The following is a 25212-nucleotide window of genomic DNA, read 5'->3' as shown; positions in this document are numbered from 1 at the left end:
TTCTTTGTCCCCATTCAGACGTAGTCAGCAAACAGAAACTCATAATTTCGACCTCTGTATCCCAGACATGCCTGGACCAATGTCATTCAAACTTTATTTTCTAAATATCAATATCAAACAGGTGGCAGCATACCATTGCAGAGAATTGTTAAATTGGATAGAAACTTGAGATATATATTGGCTGAAGAAATGGTTGATATACATTTCATATTGAAAAATGTAACAAACAAAATCGACTTGCACTTGTCTAAAGAAAAAAATTGTGTTAGGTTTTTGGACTGGTTTATTGCATACACAAATTAAACAATATTCATTATTGCATGGCTCCAATATAACAATAACATAAAATACTCGGACAAATAGTATGGTAATATATCACTGGGTACAATATTCAATACCTTTACCTATAAAACATTTCCTCTTAAATGCACACCTCAAAATCTAAAGCACATAACAATGTAAAGTTAGTTCACATGTACTGATCTATTTTAATAATCTAGTGGCATATTGTGCGTCTCAGTACTGGTCTAGAGATAAAATACCATATTTACTCTATATGAAGCATCATCCCTTTAATATGAGCATGCATGTAAGTATACCAAGCTTATCTGTTAAACATTTTTTATGGTGTTCACAAATCAATATAATCAACTCTTATGATTCTGCACAAGAATGAAATACTGTAAAATACTTTTAGCTGGAATTAATTTTCGCTGAAAAAACATTTTGAGTGTTTTGTATGGAATTTACTTTCACTTTGTATGGATTTTTGACAACTTGAATGTAAAATATAGGAAAAAAGGTACATGTATATTCGCTGTATTTTATTTTCACTGAGTCATTCCTTCAGCGAAAATTAATTCCAAGCGAAAATAAAGTATTCTACAGTACTTCAAATATGGGTCAGGTCGAATTCTTAACCACAGCAAAAAAGTAAAGGGTTACAATGAATAAACTTGACCTGTAAATGACATTAATCTACAATAGCTTACAATGACTTTTTTGAAAATTACAAAGACACCCTTCTACACATGAATGCTAATAACATTTCACAATTGGAGTCAAGTTAAGGTGGTTTGTACCAAATGTATATATTATTACTGTTAGAAGTGCATCTCTAAACCAAGAAACCAATTTATGATATACCGGTACTCGATCATTAAAATACAACATATTTTACACACGGTAGATGTATCTGTGTTATTGATGTAAGTGCACTACTAATAGAGCATATATGGCATACAGATTTTTTTCATTTAAATGGGTTGTTCTTCCTTTACTTTTCTAATAATTTGAAGAAAATCCATGCACTGCAATTGCTCAATTAGTAATATATGCACATAGGTGAATCCAGGCGTGAACAGCACTTTATATGCACTCTATTACAGATCTAAGACAGCATTTCTATCCAGGGAAACCAAATTCTTCACATCATTTACAGTAAACAATACCAATGACATGATTAGATTATCGTAAATCTGGCAGCTAGGTCCCATGCAATGTATTCTCGGGAGCTAAACTACATCACAGAATGTTCTACATTGCTCTATGCATTTCTAAGGGCTCTGCCCAAGCTGCTGTGGAACGCCGGTCAAGAGCTGCTGAAAACACCTTAAGTTGAGGAAACCGCACAAACTCAACTTTGAAGCAATCTGAGAGATTTTGGCCTTTGTTTTCACTGTGATGCTTGCCTGGCAGTGAAAAGGCCCAGATGTCCTCTGTGAGAATACAATGTATTTAAACAAAATGCTGCTAACTCAAAATTCATTAGTTAAAAACTAATGGCATGAACCTCCTGAAGGTAGAAGCCTAGTCATAATTTATGACAAAATTGGTCAACAATCGCATGACAATGTTCATTAGTTTATTATGTACAATCATGAAGCTTATGCCCTATGGTACAATGAAATAGCATTATCTTGTGTGATACAGTTACGCTTTTTGAGAAACATTTCTAATATTTTTTGAAAATTGCTATTTTTAGAACAATTCCATAGAACACAATGTTTCTCGAAAAAAAGGCTGGTGACCCCCCAACTATTTTAGGTCAATATCTTTATATGCAAAATGAATAAATTCTGTTTTTTTTAATTTATTAGTAGGCTTCTACCTTAAGGGCATAAATTTAGACTTCAATAATGTCTACAAAGCAAAAGAAAGAAACCTAAGTAATTTTAAGGTAATGGAAATAATTTCCAAAGAAATTTTGATTGATTTTAAATTTGAATTGTTGGTAATTAGGAAGACAACTCAATTTTGATGCCTTATTTACTCCCACATGATTATGAGCATTTTGTAAAACTTGACTTTTTAGTCTTACGATTAAATCATTTCATTGCATTTATATTAATATTGAAAAAAAGGAACTAGTGTATAATTTGTTTTAAACCTAAAAAAACAAACATTCTGATGAAAATTTTTATGAAATTGAATACCATTGATAAATTTCTGTTAGAAGGAAAAGCAATTTGCGAACATTTAGTTCATTACCAATGCTGAATGTTTTTTTTTTTTTTGTCTCACTATTCATGACATCACAGCAATTGACTACTGTGAAATACTTTATTTTCGCTGGAATTAATTTTCGCTGAAAAGGCTTTTTGGGTGTTTTGTGTGGAATTTATTTTCACTGATTTTTGATGAGTTTAATGTAAAATATAGGAAAAAAAGTATATTCGCTGGATTTTATTTTCACGGAAACATCCCTTCAGCGAAAATAGCGAAAATAAATTCCAAGTGAAAATAAAGTATTCTACAGTATCTCAAATCTACACAGGCACCTTGGCTAGGCACCTGCGAACACTCCTCACAACCCTAGTGCTTCATAAAAGTGGGTTTCATTTGTCAGTTAATGAACTTTCTCAATACTTCTTGAGATGTAACATGTTTTATTTCAATTACATAATTGAATTTCCTAATAATTTAAATATTAAATGGTCTATAAATTTAAATTTTCCAATCATGATAGTTCAAAATTTGAACTAAACCATTTGGCCCGATTGTTTGATCTACATTAAAGCATCCTTGTCCTTTTGGGGTATTTCTTCAACACGTTCTTACATATGAATTATTTAAATAACCAATCAATTAAGATATTTTATATTTATAGCACGAGTAAATAAGTTTCACCTAGAATAGAATATTTCAGTAAAGATCCCTAAAAGAGGAAACTACAACCTGCAATTCTATGATTTATAAACAAAATTTTCACTGATTAAGGTCTGCGAAGGAACCAGTTTGACTGATCGTCCATCTGGTATTTTCTCCACTCTTGGCGTTGTTCATACCGGTCAGCAAACCAGGTATACATATCCCACATGGTGAACCCCACACGCTGTTCATCGCGACTCCGAGCACGACTGAAAAACCAATTATTCAATGTTTGGTCTTCCACATTGTATGTTAACAAGTGACGCTGCTCCTGGCGGTCCACTGCACGTTTGAAGAACCAGTCAGCATCACCTTTGCTTTCTTGACTTCCTGGATGGCCTGCACCTTTAATAGAATGTTTAAAAGCAGTCTCTTGATTAAACTCTCGTCTTACTGTGTTAGCATTACCCATTGCATGCTTCTTTTTCCTGTGACCATTTCCTTGCTTTTTTTCATCCTTCACTTCTTCTTCATCTTCAATGGTTTCCTTCTTCAATTCCTTGTCTGACTTCTGACGAATCTTTTCCAGTTGTTTTTCTTGCAGCTGCCTCTCTTTCTCCTGCTTCCTGTTGTGCTTCTTTGCTCTCTTCTCCATGTCTTCAAGAACATCCTCAAAATCTTCTTGCAGCTCATCCAGATCATTATCATCAGGGTGTGGGTCATCCATAAACTCTTCCAAATCATCCAGGAACTCTTCGATCTCTTTAATGTCTTTTTTGTAGTGATGGTCTTTCAGCCACTGACGATAGTGCAAAAGTTCCACATACAATTTTCTTGCACCCTCTACTTGTTTACCGATACATTCTTGGTTGCCATGGCAGTGGATATCACGGTCATCTTCAAAGTCATCCCAGCAATGTGCTGTGTCTTCTTGTCTGATTCCTTTACTGGTTTGTCTGGGCTGATGTTGCTTTCCCGTGTTTTCAGATTGTTTCTCAGCATCCATCATTCTTTCATACATGATCTGTTCTTGTTCTTCATCAATTTCTGGTTTTGTTTCTACCTCATCATTCCAAAAGTTCCATTGCCACAGTTTATCTTTAATCTCTTCTCCTGGAAACTTAATTGCTTTTAACCATTTTTTTGTTCTCTTTTGACCCGGAGCATTACCAGCCCTTCTGTTTTCCCGTGCTTGTTGCATTTTTCTCATCCAGGCTTTTTTAGCTTCCCTATAACTGTACTCTCCAGCTCTTCGGTCATGGATCCTCTCTGTCATTGTTTTCTCTTCTCCAGGTAATCTAATACTTCGCATCCAGCGTTTTTTACCTTTAGTTGGTTTCCCATTAGCACTATTCTCTTTCTTCTTTAGTACATGCTGGACTGTCTCCTTCACACCTTTCCATGTTGAGTCAACAGTTTTCTTGATAGTATCAGTCACAGAGCTTAGAGTCCCACTGGTATCTTCACCTTTAAGTATTTTTACAGAATAATTCTGGACAGACTGCCAGGTTTTTTGAATACTCTCACCAAGCTTTGTCACTTTTGACTTGAACTCCTTGGACACTGTATAGTTTTTCAACTGTTGCCACTTTTCATGGAGTGTATCTGATACTGAAGACCAAGCAGATTTGGTTTTCTCAGAATATGCAGCAAACTCTTCTGATTTAGCAAAAGCTTTAATTTCATCTATTTTGTCTTTCAACAAATCATTTAGACTTAGAATGGCTTCTTTACTGGTTTCAACGTATGAACTGAACTCCTCAGACTGGGTGAAATGTAAAACTTTCACCCACTGCTCTTTGAGTGTTTCCGTCAAGTTGACCAGTGTATCACCACTGCTACTGTAGTAATCAGACATCGTTTCAGTAAAGTTTGTAAGCGGAGTAGCATTCATCTGTTTCATGATATCAGAAATGTCAACCCGAGGAACAAACATGTTGATGCATGTAAAGAAACTAAGACCAGGATCATTTGAACAAGATTCTTGCTTCTTTTCGTGTTCTTCAACAAACAGGCTTCTCCACATTTCGGCTCTTCCGTGTTCATATTCGAGACCATTCTGAAGTTGCATAACTTTGCGTTGACAGGATATTATTTCTGGACTGAGTTCAGTTTCATTACTTTCAATTTCATCAGGCAGCGTTTGCTCATCATATAGTTCAACTGGTGTGTCCTCATCTACCATGACAATAGTGGGATAAACAGTCTCCTGGTTATAACTGCCGATGAGTTCATCCACAGGTTCATCAATTTCAACTTCAATATTTTCGTTACTAATTTGTTCTTCCCAACTAGAAATTTCAGACTCATAATCCTCTGATCCAGTATCCCCTTTGGCATCATGTACACTCTTCAATTGCTCAGAAAGAGGCTTCTTAGGTGGCGCCAAAACAAGATTGAAACTGTCTAAGTCGTTGTCTTTTTCTCCCATTCGTTCATCTTCTGGTGCAGGAGAAACAAATTGAGGCCGGTGTGCAAAAAGCAGGCCAGTAGTACCTCCTCGATGTTTTCTTTCAATGGTATGGAATTCTTCTAATTTAACAGGTGAATTGCCTACAACCTGATCATCAACTTCTTGTTCTCCATGTACATCCTGGTATTTTAAGTGGATGATAGCGCTGTCTTGGTCATGGGCACTGACTTCATCACTGCCGATGACTTCATCAACAGGTTCATCAATTTCAACTTCAACATTTTCGCTACTAATTTGTTCTTCCCAACTAGAAATTTCAGACTCATAATCCTCTGATCCAGTATCCCCTTTGGCATCATGTACACTCTGCAATTGCTCAGAAAGAGGCTTCTTAGGTGGCGCCAAAACAAGATTCAAACTGTCTAAGTCGTTGTCTTCTTCTTCCATCAGTTCATCTTCTGGTGCAGGAGAAACAAAATTAGGCTGGCGTGCAAAAAGCAAGCCAGTAGTACCTTCTTGATGTTTTCTTTCATTGGTGTGGAATTCTTCTAACTTAACAGGTGAATTGCCTGCGAGCTGATCATCAACTTCTTCTTCACCATGTACATCCTGGTATTTTAAGTGGATGATAGCGCTGTCTTGGTCATGTGCACTGACTTCATCCTCTATGAAAACATCTGAACTATAGTGCTCTAACTGGACGTCCAGACTTTCTTGTACATTTAACTGAATATCAGAAACGACATCCTCTTCTGACTGTTCATATACCATGTCATGTTCTTCTACCCATCCGTCATGACTGTCTTGATGATCTATCTGACTGTCATCTTCTATCTGTGCATATGCATCATCTTCACTCGCTGGCTCAGTCATATCATTTATTGGTAAAATGATAACATTATCATTTGTTTTCTCATCTTTGGATAGTGGTAACTCAATAACAGTTTGTTCATCACTGATGTCATCTGACTCTGGTATGGGTGAAATATGAGCAGTGTCAGGCCGTTTTTCTTGCATCATAATAGTTTCATATTTATTTCTTTGTTGATCCAGCTCAGCCATCATGTTGTCTAATTCCAATTCCATCATTTCATCATTTTCTAGACACGTTAGCAGCTCATTCTGAAGAGACTTCAGTCTCAGTATCTGTCCTTCCTGTACTTTCTGTTTTTGAAGGTTTTCATTGCTTGACCCTGAAATACAACAGATAAACTTGATGTCAACACAACAAAGTAGTAATTTAGAGTAATTAAGGTAGAGATGCAGTTTATTTGGCTTGCTTTTTAATTGAGTAATTAGACAATGAAGATGGTATTATATATCCAACATGTTATATATTTTCTGAAAGCTTATTATACAAACTTTGTAAAACTTGTCTTTATTTTAAATATCCAGAATGCGTTTTTGATTTTGGGTCAAAAATATGCTTTTTTGGACAAAAGTGGTTTAAAAAAAATTAGCTTAAAAACTTCAAGTCCGTTTGTGGGTAAAATTACATCACTGGATACCTTGGTATACTACTAATTCAAATGCGTCCACTCATCTCTCTAACGGCTTTCAAAGTCGCACAGCATGACCTCAAAGTTCACTCTTTTCTATTTTTGCATAATTTATATATCCATGTTAATTGCGGACTTGTTATTTTTGTTCCACTCGCCGTAATAAACTGTCCGGACGCATTTTGAAGGGGGAACGGAACACCTTGTCAATAATGTGTGAAATTTTCAAGGCAATTGGCCAAAGCGTCTATCAGCTATTTTAAATTAAAACCCGAGAATTCACCAAAAATAGAAGACGAGAAAAAGGCTAATTTGCATATTTGCGCGTTAAACCGGGAATTACTGCTTTGTCATACTTTGTCATACTTTCTAGACTATTGAAATTGAAAGTTAATGTATAGACATAGACATTTTATGTAAAATCGTTGGACCAGAACAACTGCTCTTGAATATATAAATCAGAAACACGTCATTCATACCAGTGTTTTGGTGGGGTCGGTAAAAACACGTGTCAATGCCCAGTAAACATTACGTCATCTCATGAATTATTAAACAGGGGGCGGTCCTAGGAAGGTGACCTTTTATCACGATCAAAACATCATGGCTTCTCTTCGATGTATTTTCAATAAAAAATCTACGAGTATTTCAGAGCCTGTGGTTTACCATGAAGAGTACAAAGTGGGATATTAAATTATTTATCCTCGATGATTTTTATGTAGTATTGAGAACCAACTCCAGGAAGCGAACGCACAATAATGAATAATCGCGTAATCCTAGAATCGAAACGCGAGGCACAGAAGTTTTGTTCAGCGTTTCCAATCCCATTTTTCCCACTGCAACATATTTGTTAAAAGAAATATTTGAATTCTGTTCGTTTTTTAAGAAGGCAATTTTTTTATTTTTTCCATTTTGGTAACGCCTTATTCAGGGATTTTCTAAGACAGTCGCATACAATCAGCGCACGGATGTACGTACAAAACATGCTTTTGTACTACCGGCGACGGTCGCCTGCAAGAAGAGAGCTCCAGCTCCTAACGTAAAAGTTTTAAAATTTCGACCAGTTTTAAATAATTTGTGTTGGAAATTTGACATGTTTTAAGAGTGCAAAATTAAGGTGCATTTTCGAGCGGTCGAATTTTTCTGAATAGAAATCAGCAAATGAAAAAAATAAGAGTGCTAAACAGTGTGTTCGTTAGTTTAAAAAAAAATGGAATGTCCGTCAAATTGACGTAAACTTCCCCATTTTTCACGGAAAAAGCAAAGGTCGTGGCCGAGTTGCAGGCTAAAAAACTCAAAAAACAAAACAAAATCATCAATCAGTAAGTATTATGACAAGGAAAACAAAACATCAGACGCGGAGAAGCGGTCAGCGCGTCTAAAGAGTTGTTAATGTATCAAGTTACCTCTCTCTGTGATTTATTTTTCATTGAAATTATTTGCTTGTTTTCAATTAATTTTAGCGTACCTCTGCAATTTAATTTAGCATTGTCAGTTGTTTGCTTCATTGAATTAAACGGAGTTCGTCCGGTTGCAAACAAAGCTGTCTCGCACCACCTAGCAACACTTGCGAATGATCGGAAAGTTTGTATCTTCCCGACCCAGTGCAATATATCCGGTTAGAATCAAAGCTCACGTGTCCCTTATTTTAGGGACCAGATTCTGCCGTAAATTCGGGATGGGATTTAGAAAAAAATAAAATAGGACTTTTAAGGTGTATTTTGGCGTCATTTTCGGACATTTCAATCATTCCTGATGCCTAAAATAGAGTCTAAGTTTTACCGTAGTCATGATTGACGCCTATTCAAGAGTATGATGTTTATTGTGACTAGTGTGAATGGGTAAGCTTCGTTTCGACAATGAGCTGTTATCACTGTAAACATTGTTAAATTATTCTTCACATGCTCAGTTTATTTTTTGAGAACAATTATTTAAAAATAAAATCTCTCAGTCAATCAGAAACTCGGATTCACGCCTTCAGGGAAAGTCACGTTTGGACGCTCACATCGATTTTGTTTTTCGTTCGGCGGGCTGATGCCTTCAGTGTAGCTTTTGCCTCTTCCGACATAGAAATCATCTGAATCTTCTTTCTACCTCTCTTTCTTTTCACACCACGCATAATGTAATGATAAAAATTAGGAAAAAACGCTGAGGAAATATAATGTTTGGTTTGCTAGCGAGCGATAACTGATTTGAGAATAATTGCACATGCGCGTGAATTGAATGAACTATGACCCGTACAATCTCGATTTGCATATTGTCAATCAAAGGTCCTGTTATTTGATTACTCATGCAAATTAGGCAATTGGACATAAACATTGCCACGTGTGAGTGTTTTTTATTTTTAATCAGAAAATAACCAGCAATTTTAACGGTGTTCTAATAAGAATTCATTGGTCAAATTTTCACAGAATGTTCTTTAGATAAAAATCTATATAAAAAACGAAAAAAAATATTTTTGATTGAAATTCACAAATAAACTGCATCTCTACCTTAAAGTAACAAGTCATTGTCAATGACACGTCCCCGTTCCGTTCATATTTGAGTGACATATACATTCAAAGCAGATCATGACCGAAATGCACCTGCATATGTACAACACATTGTGCTAAATCTGAACAAAATCCATCCATGCATGACTGAGATCCGGTTCTGGAATTGTGAAAATATGTGATTTTGATGCATTTTCGGCCTTAAAATGGCCATCATTCCGCTATTGTTAAGCAGATCATGAAACAAATGCACATATCTATTTGTGACATGATGTACCATGTGTGTGTGAAGTTTGAACTTGATCAATCCAGATATGTCTTGGATACGGATACAGAACTGAATTCTTTAACAAAATGGCCGCCAGTCGGCCATTTCGAACTTGATCCGAAAAAAAAAAGACGTGCATCAAGGTCCTATTATGTTTAATGTATGTACCAAATTTGAACAAAATCCGTCCATGCATAACTGAGATCCGGGTCCGGAATGGTGAAAATGTGCGATTTTGATGCATTTTCGGCCTTAAAATGGCCGCTATTCGGCTATCGTTAATGAGATCATGAAACAAATGCACATACATATTTGTGACATGATGTACCTTGTGTGTGTGAAGTTTGAACTTGATCAATCCAGACATGTCTCGGATACGGATCCAGAACTGAATTCTTTAAAACAAAATGGCCGCCAGTCGGCTATTTCGAACTTGATCCGAAAAAAAAATGACGTGCATCAAGGTCCTATTATGTTTAATGTATGTACCAAATTTGAATGAAATCTGTCCATGCATAACTGAGATCCGGGTCCGGAATGGTGAAAATGTGCGATTTCAATGCATTTTCGCCCTTAAAGCGGCCGCCATTTGGCTATCGTTAATGAGATCATGAAACAAATGCACATACATATTTGTGACATAATGTACCTTGTGTGTGTGAAGTTTGAACTCGATCAATCCAAGCATGTCTCAGATACGGATCCAGAACTGAATTCTTTAAAACAAAATGGCCGCCAGTCGGCCATTTCGAGCCCGATCCAAAAAAAAAATGACGTGCATCAAGGTCCTATTATGTTTAATGTATGTACCAAATTTGAACAAAATCCGTCCATGCATAACTGAGATCCGGGTCCGGAATGGTGAAAATGTGCGATTTTGATGCATTTTCGGCCTTAAAATGGCCGCTATTCGGCTATCGTTAATGAGATCATGAAACAAATGCACATACATATTTGTGACATGATGTACCTTGTGTGTGTGAAGTTTGAACTTGATCAATCCAGACATGTCTCGGATACGGATCCAGAACTGAATTCTTTAAAACAAAATGGCCGCCAGTCGGCTATTTCGAACTTGATCCGAAAAAAAAAATGACGTGCATCAAGGTCCTATTATGTTTAATGTATGTACCAAATTTGAATGAAATCTGTCCATGCATAACTGAGATCCGGGTCCGGAATGGTGAAAATGTGCGATTTCAATGCATTTTCGGCCTTAAAGCGGCCGCTATTTGGCTATCGTTAATGAGATCATGAAACAAATGCGCATACATATTTGTGACATGATGTACCTTGTGTGTGTGAAGTTTGAACTCGATCAATCCAAGCATGTCTCAGATACGGATCCAGAACTGAATTCTTTAAAACAAAATGGCCGCCAGTCGGCCATTTCGAACCCGATCCAAAAAAAAAAATGACGTGCATCAAGGTCCTATTATGTTTAATGTATGTACCAAATTTGAACAAAATCCGTCCATGCATAACTGAGATCCGGGTCCGGAATGGTGAAAATGTGCGATTTTGATGCATTTTCGGCCTTAAAATGGCCGCTATTCGGCTATCGTTAATCGGATCATGAAAAAAATGCATGTGCATATGTCCCATATAATGTGTGATGTATGAGTGAAGTTTGAACTTAATCGGTCCATGCATGTTCGAGATACAGGTGATCACGGACGCACGGACGCACGGACGCACACAGGGCAAAACATAAGTCCCCGTTTTCGGACTGCGTCCGAACGGGGACTAACAAGTGTGTGATGGGAAAGGCAAACAAAAACATGAAGTTTTACATCATGACTAGTTATAGAGAGTAGCTAAAAAGTCATGTACATATTTACAGACAAGTTTTATCATATACCTTGTATTGCCCGGCCTCGTAACACTAGGGTAAGTGCGCCGTGACATGTGTCATTCTTAATTATGTTTGAGGTCAAGGCATGGTAAAATGTAATTACACCGATAAGATATATGATAAAAATTGTATGGACTAGATACGGCTTTTGCTCTTCTCTGTCGTACGGCTTACACGCCCTTACAAGCGTGGGTGCTTCTGCTGCATGACTTTGGGCTTCAGGCTGCAAAAGCTGTATCCAGCCCATAAAGAACAATACAACACAATTGACAAGTCCAGATTATGCCATAGTTTTTTTGTAATGATACTATTCTAGCTATGACTGAGCTAGGTTTAGCATTGTACAGCAATAATGCATTTGAACAAACTATAGCATGAAATGCATATGATTACGGTAAAGACCAACCACAAAACAGTTAAACAATTGTAATAGAACAGTAGAATATGTGCATGCCTAGTTCTGACAACAGTGTCGCTTTGGCACTAACATTAACTTTACACAGATAAATAAATAATAGGTCCTCGGATTAATTATAAAAATAATTACATAAGAAAAGAATTGTAGAATACCCTCAAAACTGTAGAAAAACCTACATTTAAGTACAAATAAGAGAAGGATCATTTTTGGTGTTGGACTTTAAAAATCAGGTTAAGATTACAACAAGAAAGCAAGATTTTGCCAAGATGAAGATGATTATTGCAAAGCTCAGTGTTTATAAGTTATGAAACATATAAAGATTGCTCTTACTAACTTACCAATAAAATGTCCTAGTCCAAGAGCCAGGCCAGCTGTCACCACAAGTATGAGCATCAAGTTGAGTTTTGTGTTGAGACCATCATCTCTATAATGACGATATCGACGTACAGCAGGCTTGAGAGCAACAGGCGAGATATCACCAAGTGTGGAATAAAGTGAGTACTCGTCAACATAAGATGAGCTTTCATCCTCTTCGTTTAGATCCAATGTATCCGGACTGTCTGGTCTGTCACACGGATCATCTCCACCTTCCACTGGCACTGCAAGAGGAAAAACATCAACGTATGATATTGAGTTTCAAAGCATTACAGCACATTCATGCAATGCATTCACCAGGGTTATAATTACAAAACTGATGCTTTGTCCATACATTATGAGTATCAAACTATTCTATTGGCTTGCAGCATGCATTTATGCCCAGTACTGTAAATGAGTTAAATATTCACTGGTTTTAAATTTCCCTATTTTTTGCTGCTAAGTAAAATCTGATAAATTAAATGTACATATTTCTAAAATAACATTAGAACTTATTGTTTTCCTGCCTGGTTCATGAACTTCAAACACGGTGAATTGCTCAAAACATTAAACTAGTTAAACCAAATGCCAGTGAAAATTATTTTACTGTATACTTTATGATTGCATGTACATGTACTTTGTCATAGGTACTTGCATGTACCGGTACATGTAGAAAACAAACAAATGCCATTTGCTAGTTTTCACTTTGACCCATGTACTAAAACACAGGTACATTTTAAATAGACAAATATTTGTTTATTTTGGCCAAAAGTGGCATGATTGTTACAACATTTTCAAAAATTGTGAAAAAATCAAGCAACCACACATGTAGATATGAAATGATATGAAAAGAATTGTAACACTTATACAGGATTTAGGTATGTGTGATACTATATTTCATTACATGTATAGTGTTGTTTGAAATGATAATTAGAGGCTTGTTTGAGTGATTATATTACAACTACCAGGTAGCTACAAAAAGACAAGATGATATGGTGGATGTCTCTAAATTTAGATAATGTACAAAAATATCATGTGATAATGATGTGGCTGTTTATGTGTGCATGACAATATACAGTAGAAGCCCTTGGGATTAAAATTTGGCATATTTTAAATATATTTCTTTTCAGTATGTCCAAATGAGAGCATTTGTCTTGGCTGACAATTCAATGTATTTCAAATTTTCCTTGCTAACACTTTTGTATAATAGTGTTCCAAAGCAAAGGACCACACAAAGATTCCCTTCTGTTCTGAATTACTGCATGCCCCAGTAATTTCGAAACAAGACAAAAATCCTTTTAAATCGTTTTTCTCTCTCAATGTATGCAATTCAGATCATCAAATATTTTATAACAATCACAAGACCCCCAATGAAGCTTTATGTGCAACGTCAAATATTAAAGCATTCTAACACTCATCTATTAAAATGAATTATGATTACAGCTTCAACATAGATGATAGCAAGTAATAGGAAGCTATGATACACAACCTACACTCTAAGCAATGATGGTTTTATTGTAACAGTAAATTCACACACAATTAACTAGACTGGTGCAGTCAGGGCGATTAATTTGTTTTTGTAGTTTAAATAAAATAAAAAAAATTGCGAAATGGAGGTGTTAGTGCGAAATCCCCTGTAACTGCGAAATCACCCCGACTGGTTTATTCTGCATGGCCCTCTATCGACAGTGCAGGAACCAGTCAATTTTTCAACGGGTAATTATGTTAATGAGTGTTCTAATTGACAATCATCTAAGCCAATCACAACGTCTCTTCAATTAACCTCTGACCGAAAGGACGTTGGCTGATTGTAGCAGCCGATTTTTTTTTTTATTTTACGACTAGTACGAGTTACTTACACATTGTGACAAACTCGAATTTCAACGTGCCGCCATGTTGGGTCTGCAGTGTGACCTTTACCATGTTGACCTCATTATGCATTTAATTCCACGCCCCCCCTCATTATAATATGTGCATTCATGAATATTTAATAGCAATGAATTTCCTGCAGAATGAACCAGTCATTTCGCGCTAACACCTCCATTTCGCGAATTTTTTTATTTTATTTAAACTACAAAAACAAATTAATCGCCCCGACTGCGCCAGTCTAACAATTAACATACATGTAGAATTCCTTCTAGAACACATGTAGTTCATGCATTTGGGGTAGCAGAGGTGATTTCATACTGAGATTTAACTGAATGTTTTCTGATTTGCAAATCTACAAACTTTCTGAAAATGTTTTTACTTGTCAAAGATGTATTGAATCTTGATAGACTGACACCATGCTAATATCAGTGTTAGCACTGAGTAAATTAGACATTGAGAAATTTATTCAAAAGTCATTACAGGTAAATATTAATTTTGTTAGTGCTACTTGTGTGACACTTCATAACCAAAGTAAATTTTCGTTAACTTTCACAAAATAAAACCCACATAATTCTTTTAAAAGTTTTGATAAAGAGTGTAGCCATCAGGAAATTTAATCTTTTTGACCCCAAAAATTATCAAAACACTAAAAAAAAGCCAAATGTTGCACCAAAATTTCTTCTGGAAAAATTATGGGTTGATGAAATTTCACTGAGCAACTAAGTGAGATCATTCAGCAAGTTTGGTGCAAATGAGGCAAGAAAAAAGAATGGTGTAGAAACAAAGTATTCCAAAATATGAAGCTCAACAAATTCACATATTACATGCAATTTGTCAATACAGACAGATGAGAAATATAATTGCAGTAAGTTTAAAATAAGGCAATTTAGAAAGCAGACATGGTGAAACACGACAATAACTGAAATATTTTGCATTCAATAGAGTAATATGGTGGTGTGCTAGAGCATGCAGGTATCACATACTTGTGCAGTTAACCCTTTCAGAACTGAAGAGAGTAGAAACAAAACCCTTAAAAAAACCCATGCATACAATTGAATTACCATTATCAAAAAGTTAGACATCACCCAAATATTAAAGAGTCTTACAAATACAAGTTAGATTAGTTATTGTACAATGCATGGTACACGACAGTACTGATAGGGTAAAATACTACACCACACCACTACCTTGTAATCTCTTACGTGGAAAGAAACAAAAGGTGTCCAATGACGATCCTGCTGAAGATGTAAGCGAACCAGCAGCCTGTGTACTCGAAGTGTCTTCATTTTCATCTGGTATGTTTGAAGGATCTATCCGAACGTAATCAGAATCAGAATCACTACTAGAGCTGGGTTGACGTATTGGTATTGGCTTGACAACAGCTGGTAGCTCAGCAGTTACATAGCCTATACAAGAAAAAACAAACACAACATGTCATTAAAATTAAATGTGTGATTAGAATTTTTACAATGAAGGAAAAAACGTTTTATTACAACACGATTTACACATCGTCTGAATTTTACGGTGTGAAAATGAGTTAGGGTCTGTGGGAAAACAGTCAAACGCAAAATCTATATCATTATCTTCATCATGGAATGTTTTCAATTAGACTCAAGAGCTGGATGCAAAGCAATTTACGTCACTATGTTTTTCGGCCGGATTTGACCTGAAATAACGTCCTCTGACCTAACTGGTCTAGTCTTTCAGTCAAAATGCTGTGTTGTATTGATGAAATTTTCCGAAAATGTCTGATTATTCTGATTAAGTGAATTACAGGAATGTTCAAATATGATTTCTCAGCATTGATTTTGACGAAAAACTGTTTATTTTTCCCCCCTGAAAACTGATGATTCGCAATGTTCAAAAGGTGAAACTGAGTGTGGAGGAAGTATTTAACAGCTTCCACTGTCCCAAAAGGTCATGTTGAAGCACTGTTTACTCGTTTCACACCCTATTCGCGATAGTATTAACAAAAGTAAAACGATGTCCAATGACCAGGTTTCATGACTTTGACAGTCACATTTTTGGCGTTTTGAAATCTACCACTCAAAGAGATATGGATTACTTCAGAATTGCAACATCATCAACAACAGAAAAAATAGTCAAAGAAAGCTTAGAAAGAACTCCCGTGTGCCGAGAGTATTGAAGACACATTAAAAATTAATTAAAAATTACTTGTACATGAGATATAGATGGAAAAGCTGAAAACTAATTATGTAAATCAGGTAACTAATATGAACAGAACAGAACAAAAAAATTATGAATTATTATGCTAACTAGAGAATTAATATGAACAAATTTTAACCCAAAATTAATCAGGCCTAGAGTATTTATGTACCAAATTTTATTCAAATGTGATGATCAGTAATTGAGATATCAGTGTTAATTAATTATGTTAATTAGGTGATTAATAAGCATAAATATTTACCAAAAACTAATTGGGTCTCTCCATAGTTCTCTTTAAAAGTTTCGTTAAAATCTTAAGTACCAAGTGTCATTGATATGTGATGATTACTACTTGAAATATCAAAAGTTGAAAATTAATTAATTATGCAAATTAGTTAATTAATATGTACTCATATTACCCTAAAAACTATCAGGTCTGTGCAGTGTCCTATGACGTCTATGCACCAAGTTTCATTGAAATGTGATAATTACTACTTGAAATATCAAAAGCTGAAACTTAATTAATTATGCAAATTAGGTAATTAATATGTACTGATATTACCCTAAATACTATCAGGTCTGTGCAGTGTCCTATGACATCTATGTACCAAGTTTCATTGAAATGTGATGATTACTACTTGAAATATCAAAAGCTGAAATTTAATTAATTATGCAAATTAGGTAATTAATATCTACTGATATTACCTTAAAAACTATCAGGTCTGTGCAGTGTCCTATGATATCTATGTACCAAGTTTCATTGAAATGTGATGATTACTACTTGAGATATCAGTGGAAAAGCAGAAAAATGATTAATCATTATGCAAATTAGGTAATTAATATTGCACAGATTTTTACCCAAAATTAATCAAATCTGCGCATTAGTTTGGAGCATCTATGTGCCTAGTTTCATCAAAATCCAAAGAGTGGTTCTTTAGTGGAACAGTCATGGAACAGCTAAAAATCAGCTAATTATCATGCAAATTAGGTAATTAATATGCATGGATTTTTACCAAAACCTAATCAAATCTGTGCATTGGCTCAGAGCATCTATGCACCAAGTTTCATCAAAAATCAATGTATGGTTCTTGAGATATCAGTGGAACAGACACACACAGACAGACACACTAACTGCAAAGACTCCCTTTTTGTGCTTCGCACACGGGAGTCAAAAACCATATTGCATTGTTCGGCATTGCACAGTGAAATTAATGCCATATGGCTCTTGTTAAAAAGAGATTATTGTACCAATCAAGATTTTTATGCAATAAAACACACTTATTACACAAATATTTTTAATAAATTCAACCCATCGTCAACGTCTGGTAAAAAGCACCCTAGGCGTATAACCCGGGATGCCCTCAACTAATTAATGTTTAAAAATAAGAGGTAGGCTTATACCCAGAGAGGGGTCTATGATCAGGGAAGTACAGTAATAGGGGGGGGATTATAATACCGGTATATAAAAATCATGCCTACCCATGTTTTTAGCCTGTTACTTGAAACACCGAATTTGTGTTATTTGGCATTAATACAAGAATTTTGTCTTTAATTGCAATATCATAAATTTGTAATCTTGAAGTTTTAAATATATTACTATCTTATTAATATTTCCTTTTGTTTTCTATATTAATTTGCCACTTTATTTCACCAAGTCTAAAAATAATATATTGATTGATTATGATGACGAAGCCTGTATATAATCTGTTTAATTTATACATGTAAAGTCTGAGAGAATACTAACAACTTATCAGGTTAATTGATATGCAGGCAATAAACACTTTTAGTTAGTTTAGAATAAAGACCAATAATATACAGTCCTGGATTATATAATACTACTTTACTAACCTTTTAAGGTAGCGAGAAGGGAAATTTTCACTTTTTTCTTTCAAAAATTGATAAAACGGTTACTTTAGACCTTGATACATCATCCCAGGTTTACAAAAGATCGAAATTGAGAAATAACGTTGCTTAAATTAGTGTTTTAAAATGCTAGAACAAAAGACTACAACTGCCGTTTCCTGGATAATTGCATAATGTTTATCTTTGGAAGGGTTTAAATGATAACATCTTATCTGTATACTTTGTTGTTGACGATTCTGATATAACGGATGCTAAGCTTTCCGTCGCAAACAATGCGTGTTTATCTAACGTCCATTGTCAGCATTATTGTCAGTCGAGAAACTGAGAAACACGGTCAAACAGTCCGGGCATACAGTACTCATTTCGCCCAACCTTCCGCTTTTACATCAACCGCTTATCGCTTAATTTTCGACCATGTCCGACCGGAAACCGACCGCATTTTAATCGCGTTTTTTTTTCCGCTAGCTCGCTCATTGAAACACCGACCGCTCGCCCAAACACGTATCACTGGCACATGAGTGGACGAAATGGTGGTTTTGATAGTAAAGTGTGAACATACAACTAGTATTAACTATTCCCGGTATTAAATTCTGAACGACACTTCAAATCTAATAGTTGTATGACACTTGTATCGTGAAAGCAACTGAACTGTGACCTCTTGTTACGTGTTTTGGGTGCTTCTTCTAGATGAACTATTTTTTTTATTAATTTTAATGATAGTTACGTGAAAAAAGCATAGGTAACTCATTTTGACAGAGCAGAGAAACAAGGAAATGTTAATGATTAATTCCAAAAATAACGATATCGAATCCACATCGGTCCATGTCTGGTAAAATTTAATGAGTTCAGTCTATACCGTATACGCACCGTAAAAGTGTTCCCACAAAAAATATTTTCGACTAAAAACGGCCACATGCCCTGAAAAAATCGAACAGAGCTTGACATGTATGAATAATTTATTGGGCTTAAAAAAACGTGTCAAATTCAGTTATAGCCATAAATATTTGGTGACCAGTCGATGAACAATTCGTAACTCAGGATTCACACGGAGGTCCTTCAGGGCTGAAAATCATCGACCCTACTCTGGTTTACTTTTTTTCCCAACTTGCAGAGAAAACTGATTTGCCGTGGACTCTAATGTATCTCAGCCTATTATTTTCTTTTTGAACTGAGGTCAAAATATACCGATGTTTTTCAGCGAATAAGTTTTAAAGCCTGTCACAGCACAAAAACACTATGTGAATCGACGCCGAAAATTGGATGGTACGACGACCCTTCAATTAGCGTCAAATATGCTTTGTTACAACATCATTGATTGGTTGAAAGTCACATGATCGGAGCACAACCTGGGTCACAGAACCATATTTGTCAGTATTATCAACAGGACCACGCAAAAGAACCACACCCACATTTTCTATCTTTTTTAGAGCGAAAGTTGCCAACAAATGTCAAAAAACTCGTGAATTTCATGGATTCAAATAAAATAAAGCAAGCGATTGATAAGAAATCCGAACGTTCCTGGAGTACGGACTCAAATGCCAGCAGTTTTCTTCATTTTTCACGCTCGAGCTTGAAATTATTCCTTATCTGACACTCTTTATGAGTTTTATGATATCAGAGGTTAATATTTTTGGCCATTTTTAGTGTATATTTATAATAATGCAGCAAATCTACAGTGTTTTTATTAACCAAAATTGTTTTTCGCGTTTTTCTCGAGTTGAGGTTTCGACTGAGTACGACTCATTGGGACCGCCGCCAAACCAAGTGCGTTCGGACTAGGACATTTGAACTCGCAGCTATCGTTCAAAAGATAATGATGGTGTGAAATATGTCTGGGTTTTTAAAGAAAATGCTTTGTCACAGAATAATAGTCTGTTAAAGGTGCCAAGTATGAAATAATTTGGGGACAAAAAAACAAACCTGCATAGAAATCGGAATAATAGGTCTTTTGATTACCAGGGACACATTTCAATGGACTTGATTACGGACAATGCATGACGTAAATTTCACCAGAAAATTCTGCAGTGTGCTCTCGCAAACGCGGACTTAGTCATTTTTACAAGGTTCGCAATTTTTGATGTCACGTGATAATTATGTAAACAATGACTGTCCAGTTTGTACGAACTTGTACCTCTATACTTAGTCTTTTGAAATATATAAGCTAAATTACTGTTCTGAACGAGACAACAGACAGAGAATGTTTTATTCGAAAACGTCACAAAACCCTTCTCGCTACCTTAATGGATATAATTTAATCTCAAAAACATTGAATGAAATAAGTTTTAGGGTTGATTTTAAGGTGAACTTTACACAAGAACTGCTAATGTCTGTCTTATTCACACTGAAATTTACACTAGCATATCAATTAATTAAACAAGAGTTTTAGGATTTTCATCCAGGTCCTCTCATTGACTTTTAGGCACTATGTTTAAATAATTAAAAAGCTCCTCATGCCTTGTTGCTTAAGTACATGAAAACTCAGAGTGACTTTGATTAAATACATGTATCATAGTGAGAACAAATATGATTAGCCATGTTGAATAACAAAAAAAATATCCAGCAGTGAATATTCTACAATCGATTACTAAAATGTTGTTTAAAAATTTCCGGAAAATACTTTGTTATATTCCTAGACTAAAATGAATGCTGTGGGAAAATGCTCAGATTACAGCTCATACTATTTACATGTAAATACATCTATAGCTGGTTTACATCCTATACTTAAACCCTGTGATTACAAATTAAATACAACTGGATAAACACAAATCTGGATTACAACTTTCTCATTTTACCTTGAGAATCCATTAGCGATGATAGTGCAAAGTATACTTGACTTACAGGATATGCAATTATGATGTGTGTCATCAGCTATATTTAGATTCAAGTATATTTATTGACTACAAACTATATCTTCATATATGTGCACTGTCTCAACAATTCACAAATCCCTCAGGTCATTACAGAAACTATTAACTGTATAAAAATAGCCAATAGTGATTGCAGAAACTGATTAAAATAGCATTGTTACTCCCCTATAAATAACAGAATGTGTATTTTTATCATGTTAAATTAACAGAATATTATTACCCTACAAATTACAGCTAATTTGTAAGCTACTTTAATTTGTTTTTAAAAGAATGGCAAATACCCCGATAACGTCATTTTCTAAATTTAACTGACACAAAAGTGGGAATAGGTTGTTGTAGGGTTGGAACCTTAAAACTAATTGCATATGCATGCATGCCAGGGAACATAAATAACATTTTATTATATCTTGCAATCCAAATACAATATATACCTACTCCCTGAATTTAGCAATTATAATACATTTTTAGTATACACATGTACAGACTTAATAATTTCTCCTTCTGAAAAAGCTAATAATCTGCTGAAATTAGAATCAGGGAAAATGTGTTGTGAATGTATTTAGGTTCGCTTGAATTCAGAACACCAGTTGTGAAAGCTTTACACACAACAATGAAACAGGTATGGTCAAAGTTCATATACAGACAAAAAATGATCTTTACAGATAAACACATCAAAAAATAAATTGTAACTATTGCCCAGGCTTTGAGGACAATACATAATGCACCAAAAATGAGTGTCCAAAATTGTCAAGGTTACAGAGTGAGACGAATTGTTAACTATGATATGCATATTAATTATGTGTTCTTTTATGACATAATTTATAAATGAGAGATCACATAGAAATATTTCTTTGGTCAAAATAAGTAATATTTGAATGAGAAGAATACAATTAATGCACTAATGGTTAACATGACTCATTATTGGAGATGCACCGGTAATGCAAAACATTTTTGTAAGTTCACAGAGGCTTCAAATGCAATTGCCATGAATGCCAATCTTTACAGATATTCTCTACAATATTCTTATAGATATTGCATTAAAACTTGGTGCCCATTCCTAAGTGCAAGCCCCAAGATGGTATAGAGATGGCAAGTATCTGTATTGCACCAAACTAGGTCATATTGAAGAATTGAATATCATAAGATGGTATCACATGTGGAAACTCATGTATCACAAAGTAAACAAGTAACTCACCATCTTGTGTTCCTTCATTATTTATCAATGCGTGTAATACATCCTGTAAGGATTGACTGAATTCCATCTTAGTCAAGTCCTCAACTTCTTCATCATCAGAATCACCGGTTGCTGTGACAACATTTTCAACAGTCTTTTCTTCAGGAGTTGTTTCGATTGTGGCAACCTGCTCAGCTGGCATTTCAAAATATTTTATTTTAAGCTCTTGAATTTCATCTTTGACAGTTTGTGGCTCTTTAATCGATTCATTCTGATCATAAAGTGTTTCTGGCTCAGCAGCATTGGGTTGCTGGGCAACAGTTAGATCTGCATCTGCATCTTCTTTTTGTTTATGATATTCAACTGTATCTGTATTTTCCTCTAAAGTGACAAAGTCTGAAGAAGTCTCACTTTCATTTCCCTGTGTATTGACATTATTAAACATTTTAATAAAAAAGAGGAAATGATGTAATTAAGAGTAAGCGTTCTCCTTAAATTGCAGTGTAACAGTACCAGTACATTAAAAAAAATGTCATTATTCCATTCAGTATTCAAGAATGTGTTGTTCTTTGTAATCATAGACCCTGTTTTTCTAAGTTTCACAGAAACTCTCCATCAATGCTCTATTACTAAAAGTTACCAAGGTAATTGTAGTGATAAACATCTTTCCTATTTGAAAAAGATGACAATCACACACCTGGATTGTTCCTGCATTGTCTACCACTGTCCAGTCACCTAAGGAGACCTCACTGTCGCTGGAGTTGGCTGACATAGTCAATGATTTATTCCATGAGAAAACAAAGTGTCCTGAGAACAAACCAAGGATAATCTCATTTGAGGAAAAAAAAAGCTGCTGTCAAAATACTATCTAATTTTAGCCTCAAAATGATATTTGAAGCTCGTGTTGGCTTAATATTTAATATCTTGCTCAGAAATATTAACCAAGATTAGAAGATATAGCTGGCATAAATAGATAATATTTGTGATAATAACAGTCACTATGCAATACGATACCGTTCTGACGTATGGTAATGCAAATTATATTAATTCAGGTCACATGATTTGAGGGTCAACGGGTCTCGTGAGTAGAAACATTGAATAATAATAATATGAAGAGAAACAGCAAGCACGGCAATAAGAAACACGAAAATAAATGCAATTATCACTTTATGGAGATTTTCAATTAAATTCAAAGAGTGAATTTCAATAACGCTGTCCATTTAACCAATAAATAAACAGCAAAATAATAACAGACCGCCATGACGGAAGGAAACGGTGCACGCATTTACCGTATAAGAACTTATAACAACTCAAACACCATCGTGTACAAATAACTGTGGTAAAATATAGCACTCAAATTACGCAATAATTCAGTTTCTATACTTGATATACACGAAGATAATATGGCGAGGTATAGATAAAATAATTTGGCCTACACCCAGCACGTTGTGTAACGCAATAGTCGTATCAAAACATAAACACAGTCCGCCATATTCTTCATTACTTATCCGCGTAAACGATCAATTCTTCTTCATTATTTTCTCTCTATGCGTCTGGCACACCGACTACCTTACCTGTGAGCTGTCAAAATGTAAATCCTTCTCTAGAAATAAATATGCAGGTTTCGAATAGTCTATAGTTCCGAGAACAACTGCACGCAAGCGACATATAAACTCAACTAGGTGCTGATCGCAGTTTTCGTTGCTTCTATTTTGGGATAGTCCCTGACGTCATACCTATCACGTGCATTGAAGTAGCCAATCAGAAGTGACACATTCTAGCCAATCGCAAAAGTACTCGTACTCTGAAAACTCAAAGCGTGTTTTTTTTTTCAGAAGGGCTTTTCGTCTACCCAAGACGACCGCTCGATGAATCCCACGTACACCTTGACATGAAATCAATGCATTTATATTGCCTTTAACTTTTATTGTTATTGTTCATTGCCCTAAGCTGGAAGGTGCATAATCTCGGACCACTAATAAACCTCTTATTGCAACACCTTCTTCCAAGTTGTCTTTTTGCTTATTAGAGTGTTTTTTTGAGATCTGTAATTTTGTTGTAATTCTTGTTAGTGTGTTGTTGTGTTTTTTGTCGGTGAGTGTATGTTCACTGTGTTATGTAAGCATTTTAATTCCTTGTCTCTGATGACTCTGATGACTATTGCCCACGAAAGCGCCCAACTTTTTCAAGTTTACGTTTATAGAATAAACTGTGATTTTTTTTACACAAGTGAACTGCTTAAAAAGAGTAACTCAGATATTGTCAAACCAGTACCCTATAGTACCATATCCCTAAAACGCGAGTTGTTTTATTATATATACTTCAAAACGTCACTGGTGTGGATGAATAATATAATTATCTCAGCGTATGCCAGTCTCATGCACATAGACAAAGAGCATCAAAACTCGGGGTACCCAAACGACATATCCTGTATTTGTAAGGCCGTTAATTTGCCTATTTTAATATTGTTTTATACTTTTTTTTTTCAAATTTAAACAAACTTGATTTGATGATGCACCAGTAAACAACTTGCAGCATTGCATTATACAGAGTCAACTTTTTGTAGCCAACGACTTGCAACATTGTATAATGCAACTTTTGTAGACATCAACTTGCAACATTGCATTATACAGGGTCAACTTTTATAGACAACGACTTGCAACATTGCATGATGCAACTTTTGAAGACATCAACTTGCAACATTTAATAAAACAATGTCAACTTTTGGAGACAACGACTTGCAGCATTTCATGAAACTGAGTCAACTTTTGTAGACAACAACTTGCTACATTTAATGAAACAAGGTCAACTTTTGTAGACAACAATTTTCAACATTTCATGCAACAATGTCAACTTTTGTAGACAACGAATTTTAGCATTTCATGAA

The 25212-nt window shown here is 35.2% G+C and overlaps 1 protein-coding gene across 2 annotated transcripts; it reads right to left on the bottom strand.

Annotated features, from left to right (window-relative positions):
• Positions 1-45: 45 nt before the first annotated feature.
• LOC100374236 (uncharacterized) lies at positions 46-24073 on the bottom strand. 2 transcript variants are annotated; one of them, XM_002736800.4, is made up of 6 exons: positions 23900-24073; positions 23023-23132; positions 22347-22746; positions 15443-15661; positions 12371-12631; positions 46-6696 (listed from the first exon to the last, which is right to left on the bottom strand). In XM_002736800.4, exons 2-6 carry the CDS (start codon positions 23095-23097, stop codon positions 3215-3217), a joined length of 4437 nt encoding a protein of 1478 aa, XP_002736846.3. In that variant the 5' UTR covers positions 23098-23132; positions 23900-24073; the 3' UTR covers positions 46-3214. The 2 variants fall into 2 exon arrangements, with proteins under 2 accessions (XP_002736846.3, XP_077867109.2); XM_078010983.2 differs by having other exon boundaries at positions 15458-15661.
• Positions 24074-25212: the final 1139 nt, after the last annotated feature.

Source organism: Saccoglossus kowalevskii, chromosome 13 (genome assembly GCF_978046115.1).
Source record: "Saccoglossus kowalevskii chromosome 13, keSacKowa6.1, whole genome shotgun sequence".
NCBI classification, from domain to species: Eukaryota; Metazoa; Hemichordata; class Enteropneusta; family Harrimaniidae; genus Saccoglossus; species Saccoglossus kowalevskii.
The sequence above is the reverse complement of the archived record's forward strand: the minus strand, read 5'-3'. Positions and strand labels throughout refer to the sequence as shown.